This window comes from Dama dama, chromosome 28 (assembly GCF_033118175.1).
Source record: "Dama dama isolate Ldn47 chromosome 28, ASM3311817v1, whole genome shotgun sequence".
In the NCBI taxonomy this organism is placed as follows: domain Eukaryota; kingdom Metazoa; phylum Chordata; class Mammalia; order Artiodactyla; family Cervidae; genus Dama; species Dama dama.
Genome location: NC_083708.1, coordinates 24,992,682 through 25,010,772, shown reverse-complemented (window position 1 = coordinate 25,010,772; position 18,091 = coordinate 24,992,682). Strand labels below are relative to the sequence as shown.

Genomic DNA, 18,091 nt, shown 5'->3' with positions numbered 1-18,091 from the left:
CGTTTTTATTATGGTGTTTGTATATCTAACATGCTTTTTTTCCCTGTCTCTAATCATATTCAGAGTGAATATCTTTGTGTTTAATGTGTACAATAGCCTTTATTTACCAACACGTTGTATAAAACAGGCCCCTTCCTCTTATTGATTGAATTGCTTTGGACTTTTTATTTTACATCAGGGGTTGGCAGATTACAGCCTGTGCACGTGATATGATCTTTAGCCTGTTTTTGTAAGGCAGTTGAGTTAAGACTGGTTTTTACCTTTTTCAAGGGCTGTTAGAGGGGAAAAAGGCAATGAAAAAGAATATGTGTCAGAAGCACACGTGGTCCATAAGGCTAAAATATTTACTGTCTGACCTGTAAGTGCAAAAGTTTGCCCATGTTGTTTATCACTCTTAGTTCAGGGTCTATGTGTCAGCTGTTCATTAGCTCTTTTGCCAGGCCACAAACCTAGGTAATTTTTAACAACTTAGCTGAGTAATTAATCTATTTACTGCCTGTTAGCTTTAATATATGTTGGCTTTTATGATCATCTTAAAAAACTAAGACCAAAATAAGAGCTTTGCATATATTTAAAGCCCTGATTATGTTCAAGATTAGTGGTTTGGGTTTTATTATTCAGTAATTACTAATTTCAAACAGAGCTATGTACACCAACAATGAAAGACAAGATGTGTTGAACAAAACAGAATCTTTAGAGTTGAAAAGCAGTATCAAGCTCAAGATTTGGCTATTCAATCTGCTATAGAAATCTTTCTTAAAAATTATTTTAATGTCTATATTTCCTACATATAATTATACAAAGAGCATTTTAGAACAGTTTTATCTTGTTTGTGTTTTTGTAATGGTAGATGGTCTTTCAGCAGTTGGAAGCTATGCTTTTTTGTTTTTTTATAAATGTCACATTGGGAGCTACATGCGCTAACTTTAGTCTTGCATTTTGTTTATTGGCTAATAAGACTGTGCACATTTATATTTGAACCCCTTAACACTGGGCTTATGTTCTGTTAAGAAATTAATCGTTTCTTAATTTTAGAAATGTGAGAAGTTAATTCTCAGGAGTGAAATGACTTGTCTAAAGTTAAAAGCTGACTAGTTCATTGGTTTCATTATTCCTTGTGCTGTGTTCAGCATCTTGTCAAGATCTCGGGTACCTGGTATGTGAAGTGATAGATGAGGTTTTATTAATATTTTCAGAAAAGAGCATGTTTGCTTATTTCTATGCAAAAGTGGTTTCTGCCTTCAGTTCAGTTCAGTCACTCAGTCGTGTCCAACTCTGCCACCCCATGAATCACAGCATACCAGGCCTCCCTGTCTATCACCAACTCCTGGGGTTTACTCAAATTCATGTCCATTGAGTTGGTGATGCCATCCAGCCATCTCATCCTCTGTCGTCCCCTTCTCCTCCTGCCCCCAATCCCTCCCAGCATCAGGGTCTTCTGCCTTAGACAAGCTAAATTCCAGCAGCAAGCTTCCTTGTCTTTTTGTTTTAATTCAAGTTTCAGGACTGAATTTTTTAATAATTTATTTTGAAGTAAACTTAAAATTTATAGAAAAGTTTCAAATACAGTACAAAAAGCTCTAATTCCTCCCCTCATCTACATTTTCCAACTGTTCACATAACCTCCTCTACCCTTGTTTTCTCACATGTTACATTAATGCCCACTGTCATTAATCTTTCTTGGAACTGTTTGAGAAGTTGCAGATACGATTTCCCATCACCCCTACATATTTCATTGCATTTCTCAGTAGCAAGAGCATTCTTGTCAAATCACCATCAAGCCCCAAAGTCTGGAAACAGCATTGATAGTGCTTCTGTCCGATCTTGGACCCCTTCAGATTTTACTGATTATAGCCTCTCCAGGAAAATGTACTGCGTTGATCCATCATGTCATTCTCCTCCAGTCTGGAATACTTCCTCAGTCTTTTCCTTATCTTTTGTGTCCTTAAGAGTTGTACAGTACATGGCTTATATTCTGAAGGTTGACGCTTAACCAGGTCCATCCTGACCAGACTCTGGTAATGCTCTTGGGAGGAATACCACAAAAATGATACCGTGTAGTGCATTGCATTATGGGTCACACAGAAGCGGCCCCTCCTGGAGATCTTAATCATCTGGTCATGTTGTTCCGTCAAGTGGAGAAACTTTATCATTTCTGATAAAGAAATATCAGAACTCTGATAAAGAAGGTGATTTACCATTTTCTTTTCAACTAGTATGTTCCAGGGGATGGTAACCCAGGATGCACCAATATCTTGTTTTACTGTTGACAGCCACCATAATGATGAGTTTGCTATTCCATCATTCCTTCTGCATTTGTAAGTTGGCATTCTATAAGGATTAATTTCCCCTTCCTTCCCATTAATTTGTTGATTTATATTGGTATGGATTCAGAAATTCCAGTATTATTCATTGGGTTATAATTTAATTCTATCATGATTTTGTTACTCAAATCGTCCTAGATTTGAAACTATGGGAGTCCCTTTGAGGTGGCTGCTCTGTCCTTTTGAAATATCCTCATTAGTTTTCGTGTTTCTTATTTTCTGGCATTTTTTTATTTTCCTCTATTTTGTAGTTTATTATTTAGTTATAATTGAAATTAAATGTGGTTATGAGTATGTTTTATAATTCTTTTTATGTTGTTATGAAAATCAAATTGGAGGCACTTAACTATTTTACTATTTCTGAAGATCTTAAAAAATGGCTAGGGTATTTCTTCAGGGACTTCTCTTTTAATAGTTGTTGACAAAGGGAAATTTCCAAGTTCATAAAACCAAAGGGATTTTTTAGAAGTAAAAAGGAGGCAGGTTTTTATCACTTCTTTTTTCTTTTTTAAGCTTTAGATGTTTTATCAAAGGGCAAATTTCATCCAGGCTAGGAAACAAATAGGAAGACTTCTGTGGCATTTACTTCCCTGACTTACTTGTCTGAGAGAGTTATTTCCAGATCTTCCGATGTTCATTACTAGACTTCCATTGTGCCTTCTCCTCCTCCTTCCATTGTGTCTTAACCCAAAGTGACCTTATTAATGAACTTAATTTGTCATGAGTTTATATTAGTGAATGAACTGTTTTCACCTTTGCAGCAAACATAACCCAAAATCTTTACTGTTTCTATTAGATGTACTTAAAACTAAAGTCATCTGCGAAAGTTTGAAATATTGTTTTTGCTTGTGAATTAAACAACATAGAATTAGTTTGGTTATGTTGTATTGCAGATATAGTTTTTTATTAGACTGGGAATAAATAATTCATTTTAAAACTGTGCCTTGGCACAGCTTAATTGGAAAACTTTTGTATTTTTGGTATAGTGATGTTGGCTTTTAGTTCTACTGTTGAATTCATTTACTCAACCAAATCCTGTTAATATGATTGAAGTTTAAAAATAAGAATTGCACATTATAATCAAGTTAAGGTATTATTCATTAAACCCAGAACATTTTTACGTTTTTTAAACCCGGGACATTTTGAAAGTTGTAAGGCATAATAAAAACATCGCAGCTTAGTTATTTGTGAAGAATTATCAAAACTGATGATTGAAAAAGGATTTTTTCACTGTTTGACAATTTAAATTGTGGTGAAGAAACTGCTGCTCAACAAATTCTGCTTCGTCTAGACCAGATTCTTCCTGCTCTAGTATATTGGATTTGGGGCCTGCATCAAGACACTCTGTACTCTTTATATCCTTTTACCTTTTTTATTTTGTCCCTTTTGCTTGATATACTGTTTCTTCTTTCCTCAGCTGTAAAATTCTGGTAATCTTTTAAGACCAGGCTTAATTGTTATGACCTCTGACACTTTCCCAACCCTTCCCAGCGGAATACATCAGTCTAGCATCTGTGTTCTTCTAGTAGTTTACTCCTATTACTCGTAGAAACTTATCACATAAAGTTACTGTTGACTCTTGGTATTTGTGAGTTTATTCACAATTTCAACTGTTTGCAAATGACCCTGAAGATCTGTGTAACATTGACTTGTTAAGGGCATACTTTCAACTTGGGTGTTTGATGTTATAGGAGTTGCTCAGCTGTTGAGTGACTGTAGCTTCTTGTCCAGGTTCCACATAATGACATGAAACGATTAGGAACTGTGTTTCTTTGTGAAAGATGTCCTTTCATAGAAATCCAACTGCTAAGCTTGTGATAAAAATGATGACAAAATGAAGAAGTCTGATAAAGGACTCCAGAGTAGGATTTGGGGGTAAATTTTAATTGTGATAGAAATGAATTTTGTGGTGGCTCAGAGCAGTGAACAGAACATATTTTTCATTTTTCATCTGGGAAACAGAAAAAAATGATTCTTTAAATTGTTTTAGTAAGTGCTCTAATCACAAAATCTGTGTCTCAAATGGGAAGTGCAACTCTAATGACATTTGGAGGCGTGAAGATTCACAGGAAGATAAATGACTGTCAGAACTGATTGATGGAAAACCTATGTATAAATATAGGGTTTTTTTTTTTTTTTCCTTTTTTAAAAAAAGTTGAAATTTAATTTGTATACCATGAAAATCACAATTTTATTTTATTTTTAAATAAGATTGAATTTGTTATAATATTGTTTCTGTTTCATATTTTGGTTTTTTTGGCCACGAGGCATGTGGAATCATAGCTCCCCCAACCAGGGATCGAACCCACACCCCTAACATTGGGAAGCAAAGTCTTAACCATTGGACTGCCAAGGAAGTCCAGAAAAATCACAGGTTTTAAGTGTGCAACCCCACAGTTTTTAGCATAGCCACAAGGTTATTTAACCATAGCTGCTGTCTAATGCCACAATGTTTTTATCATCCCCTAAAGAAACCCCATTCACACAAACAATCTCTCCTGCTGTTTTCCTTTCCAGCCATTTATCTGTCTCTGTGGATTTGCCTATTCTAGCTGACTATTAACTATGTGGGTTTTTAAATAGTTGCTTATATCATAGGGATATAGTAGTAAAAACAGAATTAAGATACCATTCCATCATCATAATCTGGGCATAGTACAGATTTATAGCTCCTACTTAACAGATTGCAAACAATCCATTGGTTTGAAGTATATTAGTAAATATATAGTAGATGATTTTAAATGCTGTTTTTTAATTTTTTTAGTACATTTTGGAAGTACGTGATTAAATTTATTGGCTCATTCAAGGCTAGTAAGTTAAAAACAAGTTTGTTAATGATAATGATAACCTAAATGATGTCCTTTCATGCTCAAATTCAAAGATCAAGTAAAAAAATAATCTAGAATATGTAAATGTGTTTTTCTGCTGTTAAGCCAAATGCCAGTGACTTAGTTTTACCAGTTTAATATTCAGTTCAGTTCAGTTCAGTCGCTCAGTCGTGTCCGACTCTTTGCGACCCCATGAATTGCAGCACGCCAGGCCTTCCTGTCCATCACCAACTCCCGGAGTTTACTCAAACTCATGTCCATAGAGTTGGTGATGCCATCCAGCCATCTCATCCTCTGTCGCCCCCTTCTCCACTTGCCCCCAATCCCTCCCAGCATATTTTATTCATGTCATAAGTGTATGGGTTTTGTCCTTTGATTTATAGATTTATCTTGGGTTTTATAATTATACAGATTATATAAGCATGAGGAATTTATATTTGTATACATTTAAATAGCATTTTAACAATAATACCTTGTCACTTTGCCAGAAAATAAGATTCTTTTCTTTAAAAAAGGGTACATTACTAAATTTGACATTTTCAGACATCTAGAAGCCCTGCTGCTTGCAAGCCTAAGGCAGAACTATATTTTCTTTCTCTTATCATTATTTTAGTCTGTCAACTATGATATAGAATGTATTCTTTCATATCATAAATGCCTTGTATGAAGTCTCCAAATTTGACATCAGCTGATGTTATAAGAGCACATTTCTGATTGTGTAGTTAGCATTAGAGGATTGTGGGGTGAGATGAAATCCAAAATGGTCATTACTTGTTGGAAAGCCCTGGGGAAGAAGGCAGAGAATGACTTCAAGAGAATTCCTTCCACTGATAATGAAGTGAGGTGCATTATGAATGTCGTTTGGTAAGTGGGTGGTGAAGGTTCTGAGCAAGTGGTCAAGGTAGTGAGGGAGAGCTTGTTGAAGGTCACGGGGACCTAGATAAATCAGTTAGAGGGGTGGGGGAGACAGTCTTTAAGGGATCAGAGGGGGATAAGGGGGATCAGAGCTTTAAGATTTCCCATATAAGAAATGTTTGCAGAAACTGTGTATCTAGAAATGTATGAAGATTTAAAAAGAAAACAAAAACTGGCAATCCCGGTGTTCTTAAAGGTGCGCATACCTAGGGAGCCCTCTTTCCTACTGTTCTTCTGAATTCTGCTCCATAACTATTTCCCCCACATTTGCTACCTGCTTCTTCTACCAAGATTGATGCCAAAAGCCTATCGGATGTCAGGCTGTGAACTGCAGCTGGACTGCTGTGCTTTTCGGTGTCCTCTTCATTCGCCAAGTACAGTACATGTGCTGCACGGCAGCGGGGACCACCGCTCTCTATCGTGACTGGTTCTGTTTCATGGCAGAGGATTGATGTCCTCTGTCATGTTCTAGCGGTAGTTTGTCTCAATTATCTTTACATAACAAAGTTATTAGAGGTCTCAAGATGTCATTAAAATTTTGCATGGACATTTCATTTTAAAGGGGAAAACATATGGTGTAGTGGACTTTATATTTGGGGAATTTATAAAAATCCCTAGCTGAATCAGTCTGTCAGGAATGTCAGAAAGTTGTTGTGTACTGTATTTGTCTTGTGCTCTTGCGGGATCCTTTAGGGTCAGATTGTCATCTTGTATTTTTGTGGTTTAAATGCTTGGCATTCTTCAATAAAACATATCGGTATTCTCTCATATTATACAGGTAAAAAATTAAACTGCTGCTTTTTAAAAATGCAGATGGTTTATGGATTATGTGGACAGTTAGCATATGTGAAATGAAATGGTGCAGCCTGTAGGGGGAGGAGGTCCCATTCCACACTGGATCAACCCCCTTGATGGTCCTGTGCGGGATACACCTGTGAGGGTTCATAACAGTCAGCTCTTCTTTCTTCAGATACACCGAGGAGATGGTACCCTGGCACCCCTGCTTGAAACTCATCAGCAACTGCGAGCAGAAGCTTTCCAGTCACACATCAAGGCGCTTGATAACAATGGAAAAGGTGAAGGAATTTGAGGTAAATTATCCAAGTTTTTTTTTTTTTCCAGATAAATTCCGGAAGAATTAAGACATAGATTTTTCTAATTTCCTCTCATGAAGTTTGGTTAATGTTAGTCCTAGATTTTTTTTTAAGTTTTTAATGAATTTAGGAGGAGGCAAAAGTTGAACAGGTTTGTGGCATTTGGTGGGGTAGGAATAGAATATAGAAACTGAAGAATAGAAAGAATGGTTGACCTTTATTTTTTGGGCTATGTTTGTTATCCTTGGGCTAACTTAGTTATAGAACAGAGCACTGTTAATTAAACAACCAAGGTGTAATTAGCAATGTACTAGTTACCCTTTTTCTTCAAAAGCAGAACCTGCTTGACTGCAGACTCTACTGAAGAGAAAATGTCACTTTATTTAAGGGAGAAGGACCCATCTGTTAGGGTCCAACATGTGTTACCCTTCTTTCGTTCTTTCTCTCCCACACACAATTCATTTCAGGTTGAAAAGAAAGAACAAAACATCTGTTATTTCATACCAAGATCAGAATTGATATGAATAATGCCTCCTCATGGAGCTTAATTAAATCTGCAGAATTCATCTTGGTCTGTACAGATCTTGATTAACAACCAAAGCACTTCCATATTCACTAGAACTTCGGTAAGCCCCATGAGTGCTTTGGATCTGGAGGGCAAGCAGAAAAGAAGAGAGTGTTACTGCCTGAGGATTTTGTCTTACTCGTCCTTAACTCTGCATTTCATTCTTTTCATGTGCTTCACAGCTTATGGATTCTTTCACAGTAATAAAGACTAATGTTTGTTATTCTACATAGTTATTGTTTTTTTTTCTTTTAATTTCTATTTCCTATCTATCGCTAATACAGGCCCTTGTTACCATATACCTGGTTTATGCTGATAAGTTCCTAAATTACCTCTCCTCCTACTTTTCACACCTCTAGTTCTTATATGTTAAATGTGCATGCGTGCTAAGACTCTTCAGTTGTGTCCAACTTTTTGTGAACCTATGGACTGTAGCCTGCCAGGCCTCTTCTGTCCATGAGATTCTCCAGGCAAGAATACTGGAGTGGGTTGCCATGCCCTCCTCCAGGGGAGTCTTCCGAACCTAGGTATTGAACCTGCGTCTCTTAAATCTCCTGCATTGATAGGCAGCTTCTTTACCACTAGTGCCACCTGTGAAGCCCTATATGTTAAATAAATCTTCCTAAAACACTGCGTTGGTTAGGTCACTTCTTTATGCAAGAATTTTAGTGACTCATTTTTAGAAGTCCAGTGTGCTATCCACTGCGTGACAGAGCCGGTTTAGTGACTCATTTTTATTACAGAGTAAGGTTCAGAATCTTCAGTATGACATTTTTCTCAATAATTGGGCTTTAGTAGCAGGGCATTTCTGAAAGCTAAGATGTGTGTATATACACACATATATATATATGTGTATCAGTTCAGTTCACTTGCTCAGTCGTGTCCAACTCCTTGTGACCCCATGGACTGCAGCATGCCAGGCCTCCCTGTCCATCACCAACTCCCACAGTTTACTCAAACTCATGTCCACTGAGTCAGTATGCCATCCAACCATCTCATCCTCTGTCGTCCCCTTCTCCTCCCGCCTTCTGTCTTTCCCAGAATCAGGGTCTTTTCAAATGAGTCAGCTCTTCGCATCAGGTGGCCAAAGGATTGGAGTGTCAGCTTCAGCATCAGTCCTTCCAATGAATATTCAGGATTGATTTCCTTTAGGATGGACTGGTTGGATCTCCTTGATGTCCAAGGGACTCTCGTCTTCTCCATCACCACAGTTCAAAAGCATCAGTTCTTCGGTGCTCAACTTTCCTTATAGTCCAACTCTCACATCCATACATGACCACTGGAAAAACCATAGCTTTGACTAGATGGACCTTTGTTGGGAAAGTAATGTCTCTGCTTTTTAATATGCTGTCTAGGTTGGTCATAACTTTTCTTCCAAGGAACAAGCGTCTTTTTATTTCACAGCTGCAGTCACCATCTGCAGTGATTTTAGAGCCCCCAGAAATAAAGTCTGTTACTGTTTCCACTGTTTCCCCATCAATTTGCCATGAAGTGATGGCACCAGATGCCATGATCTTAGTTTTCAGAATGTTGAGCTTTAAGCCAACTTTTTCGCTGTCCTCTTTCACTTTAATCAAGAGGCTCTTCAGTCTTCTTTGCTTTCTGTCATAAGGGTGGTGTCATCTGCACTTCTGAGGTTATTGGTATTGCTCCCAGCAGTCTTGATTCCAGTTTGTGCTTCATCCAGCCCAGTGTTCCTCATGATGTATTCTGCATACAAGTTAAATAAGGGTGACAATATACAGCCTTGACTTACTCCTTTCCCGATTTGGAAGCAGTCTGTTCCATGTCCAGTTCTAACTGTTGCTTCCTGACCTGCATACAGGTTTCTCAAGAGGCAGGTCAGGTGGTCTGGTATTCCCATCTCTTTCAGAATTTTCCAGAGTTTGTTGTGGTCCACACAGTCAAAGGCTTTGGCTTAGTCAATTATGCAGAAGTAGATGTTTTTCTGGAACCCTCTTGCTTTTTTGATGATCCAGCGGATGTTGGCAATTTTGATCTCTGGTTCCTCTGCCTTTTCTAAATCCAGCTTGAACATCTGGAAGTTCACAGTTCACATATTGCTGAAGCCTGACTTGGAGAATTTTAAGCATTACTTTACTAGCATGTGAGATGAGTGCAATTGTGTGGTAGTTTGAGCATTGTTTGGCATTGCCTTTCTTTGGGAATGGAATGAAAACTGACCTTTTCCAGTCCTATGGTCACTGCTGAGTTTTCCAAATTTGCTGACATATTGAGTGCAGCACTTTCACAGTCATCTTTTAGGATTTGAAATAGCTCAACTGGAATTCCATCACCTCCACTAGCTTTGTTTGTAGTGATTCTTCCCAAGGCCCATTTGACTTCACATTCCAGGATGTCTGGCTCTAGGTTAATGATCACACCAATGTGATTATCTGTTTCATGAAGATCTTTTTTTGTATAGTTCTGTGAATTCTTGCCACCTCTTCTTAGTATCTTCTGTTTCTGTTAGGTCTGTGCCATTTCTGTGCTTTATTGACCCCATTCTTTGCATGTATTTATTACATCTTTATCTATTCGTCCATCAGTGATAGGTTACTTCTATATGTTGGCTATGTAAATAATACTGCCTTGAATGTGGGGTTGTATATAGCGTTTCAGATTAGTGTTTTCATTTTCTTAAGATTAATTCCCAGAAGTGGAATTGCTGGTTCACATGGTTGTTCTGTTTTTAATTTGCAGGATCTTCATACTGTTTTCCATTGGAGAAGGAAATGGCAACCCACTCCAGAACTCTTGCCTAGAGAATCCAGTGGACAGAGGAGCCTAGTGGGCTGCTGTCCGTGGGGTTGCAGAGAGTCAGACACGACTGAAGCAACTTAGCATGCATGCATGTGTTGGAGAAGGAACTGGCAACCTTCTCCAATATTCTTGCCTGGAGAATCCCAGGGATGGGGAAGCCTAGTGGGCTGCCGTCTGTGGGGTCGCACAGAGTCGGACATGACTGAAGCGACTTAGCAGCAGCAGCAGCATACTGTTTTCCATTGTGGCTGCACAGATTTACCTTCCTTGCAACAAAGCACACAGGTTCCCTTCCGTTTGTATCCTCACCAACACTTGTTATTTCCTTTGGAGAATGGCTGTTCTAACAGGTGTGAGGTGTTAACTGATTGTGGCTTTGGTTTGCATTTCCCTGATTAGTCATGTTGCACATCTTTTCAGGTATGCATTATCTATGTGTGTCTTTCAGCTGTTTGGGTTTTTGGTTTTGTGTTTTGGCAATTCCATACAAATTTTAGAATTGTTCCATTTCTTTGAAAAATACAATTGGAATTTTTATAGGGATTGCACCGAACCTGTAGTATGGACATTATAACAATATTAAATTTTACAGTCCCTGAGTATGGAATACCTTTCTATTTATTTGTGTTGTCTTTAGTTTCTTTTATCAGTGTCATAGTTTTCAGATCTTTTACCTCCTTGGTTAAATTTATTCCTAGGTGTTTTCTTCTTTTCGATGTAATTATAAATGGGATTGTTTTCTTAATTTCCGTTTCTGATAATTTGTTAGTTTATAGAAATACAACTTATTTCTGTATATTGATTTTTGTATTCTGCAGCTTTACTGCATCTGAAACTTCACAGTTTATTATTTCTAACAGTTTTTAGTGGAGTCTTTAGGGTTTTCTATATATATTATCACATCATCTTCAAATAGTGACAGTTTTACCTTTTCCTTTCCATTTTGGATGCCTTTCATTTCTTGTTCTTGCTTAATTGCTTTGGTTAGCACTTTCAATACTGTGTTGAATAAAATTGTCAAGAGTGGGCATCCTTGTCTTGATCTTAGAAGAAAAGGTTTAAGCTTTTTCACTCTTGAGTATGTTATCTGTAGACTTATCATACGTGGCCTTTATTATGTTGAGGTACATTCCTTATATACGTGCTTTGTTGACAGGTTTGGTTTTTTTTTAATCATAAATGGATGTTGAATTTTGTCAGCTGCTTTTTCTGTATCTCTTGACATGATCATATGATTTTTATTCTTCCTTTTGTTGATGTGGTGTATCATGTTGATTGATCTGTGAGTATTAAACTGTTGCATTCCTGGAACTGTTGCATCAATCCCACTTGATCATGGTTTATAATTCTTTTTTTTTTTTTCTTTTCTTTTTTTTTTTTATTATTATTATTTTTTTTTTTCCAGTGGGTTTTGTCATACATATAATTCTTTTAATGTATTGTTGAGTTTGGTTCAGTAATAGTTTGTTTAGGAGTTGTATATCTGTATTCATCAAGGATATTAGCCTGTAATTTCTTTTGTTGTGGTATCCTTGTCTGGTTTTGGGTACAGCTGGGCTTATAGAATGAGTTTGGAATTGTTCCCTCGTCTTCTATATTTTGAATAGTTTGAAAAAGTTGGTATTAATTCTTCTTCTAATGCTTGGTAGGAATCACTGAATGAAGCTCTCTGGTCCCCTGCTTTTGTATGTTTAGAAGCTTCTGATTACTAATGCACTCTACTGATTTCCCTGCTGGCTCAGATGGTAAAGAATCCCCCTGCAGTACAGAAGACCGGGGTTTGATCCCTGGGTAAGGAAGATCCCCTGGAGAGGGGATGGCTGTGCTGTGCTATGGTTAGTCGCTCAGTTGTGTCTGACTCTTTGCAGCCCCATGGACTACAGCCCGCCAGGCTCCTCTGTCCATGGGGATTCTCCAGGCAAGAATATTGGAGTGGGTTGCCATGCCCTCCTCCACGGGAACATCGCAACCCAGTGATCGAACGTAGGTCTCCCACATTGCAGGTGGATTCTTCACTGTCTGAGCCACCAGCGAAGCCCAGGGAATGGCTTTCCAGTCCAGTATTCTTGCCTGGAGAATTCCATAGACAGAGGAGCCTGGTGTCTACAGTTTATGGGGTTGCAGAGTCAGACAGGACTGAGCGACTAACACTTCACTGTCACTTTTTCAGGCTCTGTTGGTAATTGGTCTGTTCAGATTTTTTGTGTCCTCATGACTCAGTCTTAGAAGGAATTTCTAGGAATTTATTAGAATTCTTTAGCAGTCTTTCTAGGAATTTATCCCATTTCTTCTAGATTGTATAATTTGTTGGCATGTAAATGTTAACAGTGGTCTCTTGTCCTTTTTCCCCTGTAGTGTCAAAGTCTCTTCTTTCAATTCTGATTTTACTTATTTGAGCCTTTTTTATACTTAATGAGTCTGGCTGAAGGCTTACCAGTTTATCTTTTCAAGGAACCAGCTCGTAGTGTCATTTATCTTTTCTATTATCATTTTCATCTCTATTTCATTTATTTCTGCTCTGACCTATATTTCCTTCTACTCTGGGCTTTGTTCCTCTTTTTCTGGTTTGTTGAGGTATAAAGTTAGGTTGTTTATTTAATGCTTATTTTAATACATTTGAAAAATTAATATTACCAACAGATTTTTCAGTTTTAAGTCTTGATATTAGAAAGTACAGTGAATGACATCAGCAGTCATTACTCTGTGGCCTCCATAAAAAGTGCACCATATGGTGTTTATGAAGGCTTGAAGCACTATTCTAAAGAATTGGAAGGATAACAGTCTAGAGAAAAGGCTTTAATAATTACTGGAGCCCCATGATTAACCAGTCATTTCTGTTTTAATGACAGAATTAAGACCCATTGTGGACCATTTAATGTTTGCTCTCCTCCGAGTTTGATTTGTTTAAGAAAGTCTGGTATTTTTTTGATAGATTTATATTTTCCCAAGCAAATTTAATACACAGAAGAGGAAATAGAAGATGATCTAAGGATGCTTCCAAGAATATTTTTGCTATCTAATAATAAAGACACTCTCCTCTAAGATATGCTTAATAATGAATATTTTACTTTTGTCCTTTCAAATTAACTTGTAAAGTAAGGAAATCCTGTTGCTCGAGTAATTTTTTGAAATGGCCTTCCCTTTATAAGATCAAATTTACTCTGAGTTTTAATTTGCATGGAGTTTATTATAACTGAAATTACTTTGTCATGTTAAATTGGTCATGTTTGGCTTTTAATTAATTGCTTCATTTCTACCTTCTGTTTGTATGGAGAGGAGTGTATATAATTGCAGCAAGATCCCAGTCCTTTATAATGAAAGTGATGACATAAAATTGTCAAACAGTTCTCATGTACATCTAACAAATTATTCTTGACCTTGTTCAGTGTTGTCGACGTTGGCAGTGGAAGACTATTAATTTTAGATTTTTACACTTTTGTATACTGTGTCTCTTCATTTTTGATTTGTCACTTGTTAGGATTAACTTCAGTATAACTTTTGGCCCAGCTGATACGTTGTTATAAAGTGTTCTCCCTCTCCCCCCTTTTAAAACGTAAACATAAGTTATAAATGTAAAAAAATATCTAAAGCGTGTGGATAGTTCATAAAATTTTGTATCTTTATTGGCTATGGTTTTTAGACTTACTGAACATTTGTAGTAAGGAAGAAAATTTTTGCCGACTATATTAAAATGTGAAAATGCACGCTAAGAAAAGCCAGTTTTTTGTCATTATTCCCTGTTGATATAATCTGAAAGCTAAATGAATGACAAATAGCCCTTTATAAGGCTTTATTTTTTGCAGAAGTTTCACATCGATTTGACCTTATTATTGTGCATATGGTTAGAGATGAGAAAGTGCCCAAGGGCTAGCCTAGTCTGCTTAAGTAGGAAGTGGCCAGTTTGAGACCAAAACTCCTCTTTGTACCTGAAATTCTGTATCCTTTTTTCAACATCGTGTTGCCTCTTTACCAAAACACAATCCTTTAGAATCCTTTAGAATATGCCAAGATTAAAAGGCAGACATTCTTGACTGGCATGTTACAAGTTTCTTTTGAAGATGGTCTTTGCTCATGCCTCATGAAGCCATGGTAGAATGGGATTTGTTGTACTAGAATTTATTTTTCCTGCTGATACAGTGTGTAGTCAGTGCTGCCATATATAGTTGTGGTCACAGTGGTTACTCATATAAAACATTTTTCTCATATAAAATTCATAGGAGAAAAATGCTGGTCTCTAGAGTTATCCAGAAGAATACAAGTGCAGTAGTTTGTCTTCAGTGAAAATTACCCAAAATGATCCTCTGTGTTCTATACCAGTATACTTGGACAGACGAATGTATACCCAAGGCAGCCATTTTCAAGATCTCCTTGAACTTTTTTTTTAAACATTCATACAACTTTTATATGCTATAAAAGTACTTGGTTAAATATAAGAAAATTATCTTCAATTGCCATTGCACTAAATAGGCCATCATGTGCCCTATTTCTTTGTGGCTTATTTACTTGACTCCTGCCTAGTTACTCTGCTGGTGATTTGAGAAGCACCAAAGTATGGGTAAACTTATTTTAGATAACAAGGACATTAATTTAGACTAAAGTTATAGTATGAGTTATTTGTCATTATTTTTTTTTTAGTAGCTAGGCAGTATAGTTCACATGACTTAAAACAGAGAATATTGGGAGGTCATAGTGGCAGGTGATGAAAGTTAATGTAATTTTTTATTTTGGACCAAATGAAAGAGTCCTGTAACATGAAGCCTATGAATGCTTCATTAATCATAATGGAAGGTGGCCAAAACCGAAAGACTTGACTAAAGGACTGAAAGATTTTAAAGCTGTGGAGGGAAAAAAGAGCCATTAACATACCACTAGCAACAACAGTGTTTCAAATGAGGAAGAGAAAGAAGAGAAACTGAGGTCACTTGTTTGAGAAAATGTCTTATGGATGGCTTGAAGTGGAAGAAATTTGACTTCGTCTGAGTAGTTGACATATGAGAATGATAGCAGTGTTGCTGATGATAAACCCTGGTATTCTGCTGACTTCATGCTGTGCCTGTTTCCATTATGCATTACCCTCTCCCAGGATCAGCGTTGTTAGCTGTTTTTCCTTTGGCAGCCATTTAAATTAAAGGTTGTCTCTTCCTGTTGACCTTTCTTTCTGAAATACTTTGTTTTTTGCCTATCCCTTGCCACAGTGAATGGGTTTCTTCCTTTCAATCAGAGAGGAAAGATTAAAAATTAGGTATGAAGTATTTTGATCTTAAGCCTAGTGGGAAATAGATGCTAGTTTGTTTATCAGTGACAAAAATAAGACAAAATGACACTAAGAACGTGATAGTTGGATATGAGCTCAGTCTGTGTCTTAGTACAGTACAGTATTCATTAACATCAAAATATGTGTGTGTGTGTGAGAGAGAGGTCGAGGAACAGAGATGGAGAGAGAATCTTCTAAATTATTTTGCATTAGAAATCAAAAGGAAGCTATTTGCATTATTTTTCAATTATATTTCAACTTGAGGTGTTTATAAAAGGCTTATAACCACAGATAGAAGCCTGATGATGTTATATATCGTATTGTATTAATTCAAGTTTAAGGATCATGCCATCTACTTACCAAGTGAATTACTTTTGCTATTAATGGTACTTTCCCATGAATTTAAATTTTGGAGAGTCATCATTTGACTTTTTCTTTTATATTTCTGCAACTAAATGACTTCGCCAGACTGGATTTTTTGTTAAATTAATGCTATCACAATATTTTGAAGCTACTATTTCTGGTAAACCAGGTAAAAACAAAACTCTGTCCCCTACTAGCTCCAAGAAGGAATCATTTAAGATACCTGGGTCTTTCTACTTATGATGCTACTTGGATATAACTCTCTTATTTGCAGGAAAAAGCAGTTCTCTGATGGCAGAGGGAGCATTCGTCTTAATGTTCCAGCTCTCATGTTCATATTTTCAAACCATGACAGTAAAACAGTCGTTAATGTATTGCTCTTACAGAATCTTAGGCAGAGGTCATTTGCAAAATATAAAGTGTGATCTGGGAGTCCAAGACATGAATGATTTAGGGAAATGAGAAGTGTATGTTCAGAGTCAGCATAATCCTCTGGAGCTTTTTTTTTTTTAATAAATCTCAAATGACACATTTTCTATTTTTTGTATCTTTGTTTATCATATGGTTATTTAATTTAGAATTGTCTTTTTAGTATTTTTCAAATTGAAATACAAACTTGTCTTCTCACCGTATGACCCACCAAGAACCCAACCCTGAAATGTAATATGTATTTTTTTGCCCAAATCCTAAGGGTACAGTTTAATGAATAATTATAAAGTAAACATTTCTGCAATGACCACCAAGGTCAAAATTATGGAGTATTGGAGCACCCCACTTTTGTGGCTCTTTTTGTTTATAAACACCTCCTCCTGCAGGTATAAGCACTAATCTGACTCTTGTGGTAATCACTTCCTTTCACTTCCTTGCTTTCCTTTGTAATATTATCGCTAGCCAGTTCATTGCTAAGCAAAATAATTCTTTGTTTTTGATCTTTATATATATAAATGCACGTGTATTTTTATTAATTTTCCTTTTAATGGGTTGTGATGATTTTAAAAAGTCACCTAGGAGACGAAGTGTCTCCACATTAAAACAGGAGAGTTTGTATGTGCATGTCTGTGCATGCTTTGGTCTATGACTCATCCTTTGCTGCTTAGGGTAAGTAAGATTCTTCTTAACTGTAATTAACTATTAGATAGAGTAACTAATAAGTTGTCATTACATTTTTATCCTGTGCGTTGGCCTGTATTTTAATGTTTAGGGTTAAGTTTTGAATTTTATGAAGTTATAGATTTTAGTGGTGAGCATGTGGAATATATCATGATAGCACAGATATCCATGATGGGTTTTTTTTTGTTTGTTTGTTTTTTACAGTTAGACATTATGTGTTGAGTGCCAGATGTCAAAGTTCAGTCACTGAATGTCACTCATTTTCAGAACACTAGCTATAAAGATTTTTTAATATATTAAAATATTTTACTAGATTTTAGGTAACTTAATGCCTTACAGAGTAATTTTTTTTACAAGTATAGATTGTATGTGAATACCTAATTTAGGGAGGAAGATTTCCAACCCTTACCTTGTTCCCATTAAGAGTAATGCTGAAAGTTTCCCTTAATAGTATTGGATGCCAGACTTTTGACCTGCTTGTCCTTGGTTTGGAAATGGCCTAGTGCTGTTTATAGTTGTATAACTTTAGCACAAGTGGTTTCTATAGCTACTGTCCAGTACCAGATGTAGAACAGTGGGAAGCTTTGATAAGGGGAGCAAGGATTTTTAAACAAAAGCTGGACGTGGGTAATTACCCTGAAGCTGAACTGAGTTCCATTATATCCAGCACTATCATTTACTTTTCATTTCACTCTCTGCTAATTATAAGAAGGAAAATCTACTGACTCTTTTCCTCTTCCGTCTCTTTGCCTTCTTCCTCTCACCTTATTGAAGAATGTATATTATACCTTTAATCTGTTGCCTGAATCCAGAAGTTGGTCTTGACAAAATTAGGTGAGCATCACCAGTTTGGCTTTTATTACCATGACAGCATC

At 36.7% G+C, this 18,091-nt stretch overlaps 1 protein-coding gene across 3 annotated transcripts in view; it reads left to right on the top strand.

The window, feature by feature from the left end:
• TRMT11 (tRNA methyltransferase 11 homolog) overlaps window positions 1–18,091 on the top strand; it is a 60,362-nt gene that overhangs the window by 32,470 nt on the left and 9,801 nt on the right. For all 3 annotated transcript variants that reach the window (XM_061131434.1, XM_061131433.1, XM_061131435.1), the window contains one exon: window positions 7,038–7,158. In XM_061131434.1, coding sequence (XP_060987417.1) covers window positions 7,038–7,158 — 121 coding nt within the window. The remainder of the gene's footprint in view (window positions 1–7,037; window positions 7,159–18,091) is intronic.